Here is an 11,680-nt window from a genome sequence, read left to right on the forward strand (position 1 = left end):
CATCTTATGGACCTGGACGACACCGTGTGCATTAAGGCAGTGCTTCCGTGTCCCCGGTGTGCCTAGATGCTGACCCCTGGTGCTCTGGTGCCCAGCGGGGGTTGGGCTGGTCTCTTCACTGTGAGCAGCTGTGCGTGTGCTCTAATGAAATGTATCAATGTCGATCTCTAAGTCCACATACTTGTAAAAAGATTTGTACTACAATAACGGATCGCAAAAGGATTTGGGGGCAATAGGACATAAGTCCATGCAATTCTTATTCAGGTGTGCCATGGTCACATGCAAATCTTTCCATTTGAGTAGTCTAGAGAACACAAGGGCTGAAATCACTTAGCTCCACACTGAGAACCGCTCTGGAACCCTACTCCCGGAAATGTCCCAAGCGTTGTTACCAGCAACTCAAATTGGTCTCCAATCTGTCTCTTTATCACCAACTTTGTGGTTTTCATAGTGGTTTCCCAACCCGGCTGCACTTCAGAATCAACAAGGGAACTTTTGTAAATATTAGGTCACTGCTGTTTCGGGATGCTAGAGATTCAGTAGGTACGCAGTGAAACCGAGTTGGGAAATCATTGGCCAAAACGTACTTGCAGGGGAGGGCAAAGGAGAAGGACCCTGCAGCTTTGCTGGTTCACTAATATCAGTCCCTGAAAACATTGGGAGGTTGTTTTGTCCTGGCTCCTCATTTTACAGATCATGAACCTGAAAAAGACAAAGTGATTTGCTGAATCTCATGTACCGTGGGGAGCAGGGAGTCAAATCGCTTCTTCTTGCTGTCAGCTTTTTGTTCTCTCTGTGATACCATTGTGGCTCCAGTGATGAGTCCGTGAGGGCTCAGCAACACCACACTAGTTGACTAGGTTTCCAAATCTAGAAGATTGACTTTTGGAAAGTGCTGCAATACCAAGTAACTACTTACTTTACATAAAGGCTCACTTACCCATTGACTGTACAAGTGATGCACAGTGGTAGGTTTTATTGATAGTAATTTTGCCCTCAGTAAACATGTCCATTTCAAAATATCCACAAACACTTCTCTGCCACCTTCTTTGCCAACCTCCCTCCCTTCATTTTTGACAGTAAATCTTTTCCTTACCCATTAATGGTCTGCACTTGAATTCGATGACCCAAATCAAGTTAGTAATGTAACTATTTATAAGATTCCTTATGAAGTGGCCAAGATTTGATCATTTTTATCCTGCAAAATCAACAAATCCCTCTGTTTCGAACAAATATAAATATGTGGCCAGTACAGTGTGGGCTAGCAGCAGCAGGGACAGTCTCCACCCTGAGGCTGAATGCATGATGGGAGGGAAAGATGTAGGGCTGTGAAGGCAGAGAGGTGGTGTGGTGAGGACTACCCTCCAGGACTTGAGACACAGCCAGCCTGCAGCAAGCCCACAAAAGGAAGTTGGAAAATAAATACCACTGTTCACTCCCTTCCATCCCTCAACTCTGCTCATGGACCTCATTAACTGAGCTCAACCAGAAACCAGAGGGCAAGGGAGCCCTGTGAGACGCAGAAATGTGTTTCTCTGGGCCCTGGGCAAGGGGAGCAGGGTAGGAAGTGCGTGTGGAAGAACACACAGAAGCTCTGTAGCGCAGTGAATGGCCAAGGGATATTTTCCTTTGTGTTTCTCTGCTCAGCTGTGTTATGCAAGCATCTGTAGATAGCCTCATCTTTCAAAACTGGCTTTTGACAGTTCTGCCAACTCCATGACGAAAATGCGTGAAATCTGCCCCTAGCATGCGTCCTGCGTGAGAGCGGCGTGGCATGGGAAAGCAGCTGCAATTGGCTTTGGATGGACCCACAGTGTTAATAACTTTTGCAGTGTGATTACATCCAGAAAGGCATTATGGTCCACCTTTACACCATGATACCTGTTATCAGAAGCAAAGTCCAGTCACACGCAGAATAAGGGACCAAATGGGTTTACCTTGACAAATACGCTTTTTTTTTTTTTGTGTTGACTGACTTAAGTAAAATCCATCCCATTGAATTTAATCCTTACAAGACCCAGCTGAGTGGTGGATTTTATCTCCATGTTGAAAGCTAAGAAAATTGCAGATGGGTGCTCTCCACATTGAAACACAGACGTGTGTCACGCCCAGGCCAGCCTCTCCTTTCTAGCCACGTGGTGCTATCGATGGTCTTTGTTTCATTAGGAAGTTGTGTTCTTAAACGGGCTCAGCCATTTCAAAGACTGACCACAGTGGAAAAGCACACGACCATTAATTTGGGAAGCTCATCCCACTGTGTTTAAAACAGATCTGTCACAGCAGAGGATGGTCAAATTTTGGCTTTCTATTTCCCGTCAAAGGAGAAAACCCTAGGAAAGTTACTGTCTATAGGAAGTAGGCTAGGAAATGGATCTTTAGTTATTAAATCATCAACCACACCGACCTAACAGCAACACTCAAATTATGAAGTATTGTGTATTCTTAAACAGACTCTTCCATCTCTCTTTTGAAGGCATTACACCCATTTCTGATGCCTTCAACTTGCATCCCATTCTTGTCCACTGAGATCTTGCAAGACCTTTCTTCCTGAAATAGTCTAAACCGAGGCTTTTTTCTGAGTTTGGTACTAAATCTTAGAAGCCATTTAATTATGTCCATCAATGAGAATAACAAAAACTGTTCTGTATACTTCCAAGGGATTCGCCTGAGTCCCTAAGAAACATAACACTTTGTAAAACTCCCAAGGGTGTAACATTGCAAACAGTCTTCCATGAGGTTGCTTGTGAACCCTTGACTTGTGGCTAACTTCCTAGGTCCTTTTACTTGGCTTCCACAAATCTGTTACTCTTTTCATTGCTCTTAGTGGTCTCATAGGTTATCATTGCTGGAAGGTTTTGCTTTTTTAGGATGTCTAGGGGCAGATGTGACTAGGCACTCTGCCAGTCATGGCACATCTGCCTCCCAGCCACCACCAAGAAGCCCAATCTGCCCTGCAGCTCCTCTATTGCCTAGTAACCTTTTATAAAGCCTGGAAACTGGTGTCTGGGGACCTGGCTTTGCCATTATGCAGCTGATCTCCTGGGAAAATCTGAGTGTGAGCTCAGGGAAGCAAGGGAGATTAATAGTAAGCTTTCATCTGGGTGTGGAGAAGGTTGATTCTCCCAAACCTATTAGGTATTCCCAAAATAAGTGGTAGAAAAGGAGGTTGATCTTTGTAGCATGACTGGCAGCTGCTTCTCACAATCAGCACATTTTTAACTTAACAGAATTGTTCACTGGAGCCACGCAAGAACAAACATCATCAGGAAATTCTATAAAACACTTGGAATTAGAATTTTATCCTCTCAATCTTTTTAGAACACCCAAAACTCAAATGTGAGTCCTCAGGCTGAACTGAATTCATACTATTTTCAGAAAATATCCATGTATGATATCCCCTTCACAATCCTTAGAAATGAACCAAGACTGGCTGGCGCCACGGCTCACTAGGCTAATCCTCCGCCTGCGGCGTGGGTACCCCGGGTTCTAGTCCCAGTTGGGGCACCAGATTCTGTCCCGGTTGCTGCTCTTCCAGTCCAGCTCTCTGCTGTGGCCCGGGAGTGCAGTGGAGGATGGCCCAAGTCCTTGGGCCCTGTACCCGCATGGGAGACCAGGAGGAAGCACCTGGCTCCTGGCTTTGAATCAGCGCAGCGCGCCAGCTGTAGAAGCCATTTGGGGGGTGAACCAACGGAAAAGGAAGACCTTTCTCTCTCTCTCTCTCTCTCTCTCTCTCTCTCTCTCTCTGTCTAACTCTGCCTGTCAAAAAAAAAAAAAATGAACCAAGGCTTACATGGAATGAGAGTATGAGCATAAGGAAGCCAGAAAAATTAACAATAAACTTGTAACCACACATGTGGGTTCTGTCATATGTTTGCCTATCTCAAAGAGGCTTTTAAATTTGAAAGAGGAGCAAAAACATCTGGATAATTTTCTGTGTGCCTAAACAAAGTTCTTCCTTTCTTCCAAGGTAAGACAAAATGAGATTAAGTTGTCAACATCAAAGCCACTTGCAACAGTAAAAGGGCCAGTGACATAATGTGACAGTCCACTCTGCCCTCTTTCCCATTTATGTTAGACAAAACTTGGAAACACATGCCTCTTACCAAATAAATGTAAGTAGTATAGGCCAAAACCAAATGACTATGGTAACAAAATTAATTCATGTTTATACATTGTGAGGGACGCTATATCCAGAGGAAAGAAACTAGGTCATTTGTTTTCAGTACTTTCTCCATTTGAACACAGGCATTGTTTTCCATGGAGACTTTCGTTAAATCTCTTATCTAGCCCTCCATTTCCCAGCAACATAGAGCATTTCTCTCTAGGCAAGCAAAATTAGTTCAAGAAAAGAGAGGAAGGGACTCCCAGGTAGACATGTTTGAAATGTTGCTATTCCTCGAAACTGCTTATTTAGTAGCTCCAAGAGATGTGGGCGTGATGAAGTCTGTACTGTGTCTCAGCTCGAGAGCTCGCATTCTGGGACCCGCACTGTAGCACAGCAGGTTAAGCTGCACCGGGGACACCTGCATCCCATGACAGGGTGCTGGTTCAAGTCCCAGCTGCTCCACTTCTCAGCCAGCTTCCTGCTAATGCACCCTGGGAGGCAGTAGATGATGGTTCAAGTGTTTGTGTCCCTGCCACCCACGTGTGAGGCTCAGATAGAATTCCTACCTCCTAGCTTCAGCCTGCCCAGCCCTGCGTGTTATGGGCATTGGGAAGTGAATGAGCAAATAAACGCTATCTCTCTTGCTCTTCCTCTGTCGCTCTACCTTTCAAGTAGGTAAAAATAAGCATTTAAAAAAATAAAATATTCTGTCAAGAATTCAGCCCAATGCCCTATCTTTTCCTATCCAAAAGATGATTAAACAGTTGCAATTAAAACTATAAATTTCATCATCAAGAAAGAAGAAATTTTCCATGGTATAATAGATTTGAAAATAAAGGACATAAAGAAAAAAAAAAAAGGAAAGCTCTAACTGCGGCCTTTAAGCCTTCTCTTTCCTAGAAATAAAGAGACAGATAAATGAGCATCCACTGGCTGAGATTCATGTTAGGAAAATGGCTAAGCCCCAAACAATATGGTATGTTTAAAATTACTTTAAATGAATAATTTGAAATATTGCATTTTACTTGAAAAACTGATATTCCAAAAAATAGTAGATCAAGGTTTTCCCTAGCCAAGGAAAGTGGAGATTAAAAAAAAAAAAAAAAAAAAAAAAAAAAAAAAGAGGGAAAAAGGAAGCTATTGAACTTTGACTTTGTCACTCTACAAATATTTATTGAAATTGCAACTAACAGGGGCCAGCACTGTGGCTCACTTGGTTAATCCTCTGGCTGCAGCCCCGGCATCCCACGTGGGCACCGGGTTCTAGTCCCGGTTGCTCCTCTTCCAGGCCAGCTCTCTGCTGTGGCCCAGGAGTGCAGTGGAGGATGGCCCAGGTACTTGGGACCCGCATGGGAGACCAGGAGGAAGCACCTGGCTCCTGGCTTCGGATCAGCACAGTGCCAGCCATAGCAGCCATTTGGGGAGTGAACCAACGGAAGGAAGACCTTTCTCTGTCTCTCTCTCTCTCTCACTGTCTGTAACTCTACCTGTCAAAGAAATAAAATCTTAAAAAAAAAAAAAAAGAAATTACAACTAACATGAAAACCATAGAAGTCATAAATTAAAGGAAAACATGGCTGTCAGCATTTCTCTGTGATTCAGGCGCGTGGCTCCTTTACAAGCAAACAGAATACATGATTCTTAGGCGCTTTTTTGCTGCAGCTGGAGGTGTGAGTTATTGTTTTCATTCTGGCCCAGCTCTCAGGCCACTGAGTCGGCAGTTGAGAGACAAAAAGATTTGCCTTCCCAAAGCCCATGGAATATGTTGAAAGGAAAAGGTACTCCTCCATGAGGGAGGCCACAGGGTCACCGTCCCCATGGTGTCGCACTGCCCCTAAAGGAGTTTTTGAGGGAGAAACAACAAAAACCTAAACCCTGAATATCCTCACTCCTCCATGCAGAATTCCGGGGGTTTGTATGTCTTTCTCATCAAAGAGGTCAGTTTCTTCACTCAAATGATTTTGCCAAAGAAAAGAATCTCGTTTCTTTACATTCTTCTCTCTCTCTCTCTATTTTTAATGTAACTCAAAATAGCTTATGACATCAATGAGGACTTCATAGACTCTCAGTTGACTGAGTGATGTGAAAATTGGCCGTTGTCAGTTGTGTCCCTTGAGCACCTCATTTCTGTAATATCTGAAACTTCATTTTTCTTCCTTGGTTGGCTCGTTCTGTGATCCTCACGTGTGGTCAGGAGCCAGCATTAAAAGCATTGCTCCTGCTGCATCTAAAGGAAGCTGGTGGGCCAGCACCGCGGCTCACTAGGCTAATCCTCCGCCTGCAGCACCAGCACACCAGGTTCTAGTCCTGGTTGGGGCGCCGGATTCTGTCCCGGTTGCCCCTCTTTCAGGCCAGCTCTCTGCTGTGGCCCGGGAGTGCAGTGGAGGATGGCCCAAGTCCTTGGGCCCTGCACCCCATGGGAGACCAGGAGAAGCACCTGGCTCTTGCCTTCAGATCAGCGCAGTGCGCCGGCCACAGCACACCAGCCACAGTGGCCATTTGAGGGTGAACCAATGGCAAAGGGAACCCCTTTCTCTCTGTCTCTCTCACTGTCCACTCTGCCTTACAAAAAAAAAAAAAAAAAAAAAAGGAAGCTGGTAGAGCCTCATCATTTTCTAGAAATAAATGTCTTTCTGGACTTTGAATCCGGATTAAAAGGGACAATGCAGGGAGTTTAGTTCTCACTGGGAACCTGAGCGATTTGCACCTCAACAATTGAACCACATGTTCTTACTGCCTTTCGTGACTCAAGTCAAATGACTCCCACGTTCTGAAAAGCAACATGAGTTTCTTCCATCAGGGCAACTGAGCCGCCAGGCTGTGTCACAGCTGCACCCTAAGTGGGCCCAGGAAGATCAGCTGCACAGACCATCAGGACGGAGACATGAGAGCGATGGACCCCTGCCCGGCCGGGGGGAGGCTGTGCAGAGAGCGAGCTCAGTGTGGGGAGGGTACAGAGAGCACAGACCCTCCTATCAGGGCTCAGTGGTTGGATTCTCTATCTCAGTAGCAAAAAAGTAGATCAGCAATACAAGTGTACAATGGGATGGAGGGGCAGTGTCGAGAGCAGTGCCAAGATGCGTTCGAGGAGAGAGGATTCCCCTTGTGGTTATTGATAATGTTTCACTGTGGGTACACGTCAAAGCCAGGAAGTGATCACTTAACCATCAGAGTATGAGGCAGAAAAGTATGGGGGGTTCTTTATTCCTTTTTGAGTTTATTCTTTATACCTGGCCACTTCCCCCTTATGGATTTAATGGAGATTATTCCTGAGCTGGCTGTGAACATCAACCTAATCTCCGGATTCTCTCATCCAGCTGCAGGGTAACTGTGCACATGTTTTGGCTTCTAGTCCTTTTTTTTTTTTTTTTTTTTAAGATTTCTTTATTTATTTATCTGTAAGGCAGAGAGATCTTCCTTCCACTGGTTCTCTCTGCAAGTAGTCACAACAGCCAAGGCTGAACCAGGCTGAAGCCAGGAGCCTGGAACTCCATCTGGGTCTCCTGCCATGTAGGTAGCAGGGACCCTAGTTCATGGCCCATCCTCTGTGTCTTTCCCTGGCACCCTAGCAGGGAGCTGGATAAGAAGCAGGGCAGCCAAGACTGAAACCAACACTCCGATGTGGGGTGTAGGAGCCTAAGCTGCCGCTTCACCTGCTGCAGCACAACGCCTGTCCCTTGGTCACTGGTGACCCACCTAGCCCCCAAAAGGCTTTTTCTCTCCATTGTTACCAGGCGCTACCCTTCCCGCCTCCTAATTTGTGTGGCTGATTTCAGTGAAGGAGAAAGCCCACTTCACTCCATTGTCTCCGCCACATCCCAATGGCCTGGGTGAAAGTGACAGCACGTGGACGGTGCCCTCACCCACAGGCTACCAGAGGACACTGCATTGCTCCTAAAGGAGCTGACTCCTTTTTCCACAAAGGAAAAAATGCCAGACTGACTCTGAGGGATCAAATCTGCCGGGCGTAAAGCTCTACAGAGGCGATGCCGTGGGAGAGAGCTGAGTGCTTAGAAATAACAATGCCAAATAGCCCCACACTTTCCAGTTACATCACAAAGAATGGGAACACCTGTAGACTGTGCATGCGTGAAACTAACAACTGATGCCGAAAAGTCTACTCAAATAATACTACTTTAATACTCTCCTGAAATCAAAATTCTTTTTCATGGGTAGGGGAAGACTGGTGAAGATTAATACTTAATTAATGACTCCACGAAGTAGGACCTTTCTCAACATTTTCTCAGGGTATTTTCTCTATAATTTTCTTTTTCTAAGGAAATGCAGTTTGGGATGGTGGGGTGGGAAAAGGGACACTGAGCATGTTTGATTCAAATGAAAGCTTGTTTTCTTTTCATTGAAATGATATAGGGAGCAGCAAAGAGCCATGCTTTCCAAGGAACCTCCTGTAAACATGGCCACGGTAGAAAAATGGTTCGATTGCATATGTAAATAGTCCTCAGTGCAGAACATCCATCTTAGTGTCACGTGTAATTGAATTCAGCTGATAAATAAGCCTCACATCCCTCCTTTATGAGAAAAAAGTAATATGGATTTTACCTGTAATAAGTTAAGAGCTTGGAAAAGTTCTGCATGATTTGCATATAGTGTAAATAATTGAAGAATGTGAACCACTGTTTCAAAATGCAAACAAGTGTATTTTCAAAATGAAACTACCTACGCTATAGTTTTAAATATTTCATTTGAACGTTATTTTGACAGCAGAAAAGTATTAAAGTAATCAGCAAGTCATGAAAACAGGAAATGTTCGCAGGAATAAGGACTACAAGTAAATAGATAAACTAAAAAGAAAAAATACAGATTACTCCTGAGATAGTAGAAGGACTATTTAATAGGGTCTGAAAGTTAAAAATCACTCAATTATTCATACATAGTGTCAAATACAGTAAGTTACTAGAGTCCAAAGCAAATATATATTGGAAGGAAGAGGACACTTGAAACCAGGAGCTGTGGATGAGCCTCCATTGATTGATTTGCTGCATTTACCCCTTCCTAGGGTATCTAAAATTCAGAGAGGAAACCCTCAGTTTTACTGAGGTGAAGAATATAAGGTAGAATTTAGGGTAACAACGAAAGTCAAGGAAATAATTCTCAGAAAGAAGAGAGTCAGAGAACAGGGGCTCCAAAATATGTGCATGATCTTGTGTCTGGTCTTTGGCTGACGTCCTAACCATGGGTAGGCGAAGTCCAAACGCATAGCTAAGTCTGACATAAATACCACCAGCTCAGGGAATTTGCAGATTGGATTTAGCCAGCTCTGCCTACTGAAACAAACTAACCAAGATCAGAAGACTTCAAAGCCATGCAACAGAATATGGGGCATTGTATTAGGCACTTTAAATAATAATTAACTCTATAAGATAACAATATGTAGTTCTAATTCTCTACAAGTGTAGCTCCTATAACTGCACTGAATACTTGGCGAGAATGCCTACCTAACGGTGCCCAGAGAGGACTTGGCAAACACTTGGATCCCAATGTAGACACCAAGGCTCCCATAGGACAATGAAACCATGAACATCATCATCTAGGTTCAGCAGCCTGGCTCCTGGTCCTCAGACAAGAGATCTATCACCTGATTTGTCCCTCTTTATTGCTAATGAAACATCACCAACAGAGCACTGGCCTTCAGGACCAGCACTAAAAACGTCTGGGTTGTTTAGGGCCATAGAAGTCATGTCATGACTCCTTGGATTCTCTCTAAATTTACAATCACTATGCACAAAATGAACCTGTCTAGTCCACATCGATCCCCAGAATGTAATGGGGAAAGAACATTTTTGGACTGGGCTTCCATTGGCCTCTCTGGCAATTCATATGCAATACCAATGATGTGAACACTCACCCTGATCTGTGGATCCAGGCGGCACCACATGTTGTCAGGTGCTGGAGGCAGCTGCCCTGCCAGCCCAATGCAGACACCTCGGCCTGTGTTCACACACACCCCCTGTTCATTGCCAGATCTTCGCCTGTGTCTTGCACTGAGCATCTTCATTTCTCTCTGACAGGTGAGCTGCAAGGTTCTGCATTTTTTCCACCAGTACATGATGTCCTGCAACTATTTCTGGATGCTCTGCGAAGGGATCTACCTGCACACGCTGATCGTGGTGGCCGTGTTTGCCAAGCAGCAGCACCTGCGCTGGTACTACCTCCTGGGCTGGGGTAAGCACCTCCTCGGGCTGAGTCCTCAGCTACTTTTGCCTCTGTGCGTCTGTGCGTCCAGTCTACATCTTACTCCAAGTCTTCAAGGAATGATGCTATGCAGGGATTGCCAGGAGCTCCGTCTCAGAGAGAGCTTGGTGGAAGCCCTTTAACGGTGTCCATCAAGCTGTGACCAATTGCGGGTCAGCACAGAGAAGGGAGGGTATGACCATGAGTGTGTCTTCAGCAGATGAACCCGGCTGGGGCATGGACACAGACCCAAGCTGAGACGAGACCTGAGGAGGCCCCCTTCTGCCTTACCGGTTGCGCGTTTGTACAGCACAGGAGAAGTTCATGCTGTGTACAGTGGACCTCCCTCTCCCTGGCCCCAGATCCCTTTCAAGGATGTTTCTTCCTCGTGAAAGGTCTGGAAGTGGAGTGGAGCTGCCAAACAGAACCACAGGGGCCTCCAAGGAGAGACTTGCTGACGTCATCGAACGTGACAGGAGCTGTGAGAAGCCCAGGATTGAATTGTTCAGGCTGTGGCTGCTTCTGTCCACACTAGATAGGGGCGGAGATCCCTCGGGATTCGAATTCCCACCTCCCACCTCCACCCAGGGCACCCAAGATGCATCTACTGGAGGGGGTGGGGGCAGACAGCGAGGACTGGGGAGGGGGGGAGGCACTGGGACTAGAACACAGCTGCCCTATCCAAATAGACGCTGACACTGAACCCAGGAGCCATCCCACACTCACCAGAGCGCCCAGGGCCTTGCTCCCTAAATCCACTGATGGGGCGGCTGTGACTCTGAGCAGAGGCTGCGCATGGCCTTCCTCTAAGGCGGCCCTTCGTGCACCGGGGTGAGCAGCCAGCACCCCGATCTGACCAGAACGCAGTCAAGATCGCCTTTGATCATTTGTGCTTTTTGCTCCAGTTTCCACAAGAGGCTAACCTTTCCTTCACGGGCCCCCTCCTCCTCAGGCACGCTTCGTCAGTGGCTTCTGGACTTCCGAATCTGGTCATGCCAGCAATCACCTGGAAGTGATTTAATCCCCCCAACAGCAATTGTGCAGTTCTGATTATCACAGTGATGGTATTGGTGCTGAACAAATGCCTTCCAGTTGAAGAAAGTTACTCTCTCTCATACACACACACACATTTCCAGCATACATATTTTACTTATCTCCTTTAATACGAAATTTCTGGCAGAGTCCTCAAACCAGTGTTGACTATTCAAAAACATCTATGTGCAGCACTCGGAGAATTCTCCACAGGAGAAAAAGCACTGCACCTGTATTCTTGCCTGTGACACTCAGTGGAGATGAGGGTACCTGGAAGGAACAGCTGATACTGCTCTTTCCAGACGGGGCACCGTGAATTACTTGGGACACCTCATCGCAGACACCTCAGTG

General features: G+C 45.8%; 1 protein-coding gene across 2 annotated transcripts in view; it reads left to right on the forward strand.

Annotated features, from left to right (window-relative positions):
- CALCR (calcitonin receptor) overlaps positions 1–11,680 on the forward strand; it is a 163,846-nt gene that overhangs the window by 135,104 nt on the left and 17,062 nt on the right. For both annotated transcript variants that reach the window (XM_008261488.3, NM_001082375.2), the window contains 1 exon segment: positions 10,135–10,288. In XM_008261488.3, the coding sequence (XP_008259710.3) occupies positions 10,135–10,288 (154 nt within the window).

Source organism: Oryctolagus cuniculus, chromosome 16, assembly GCF_964237555.1.
Source record: "Oryctolagus cuniculus chromosome 16, mOryCun1.1, whole genome shotgun sequence".
Taxonomy (NCBI): domain Eukaryota; kingdom Metazoa; phylum Chordata; class Mammalia; order Lagomorpha; family Leporidae; genus Oryctolagus; species Oryctolagus cuniculus.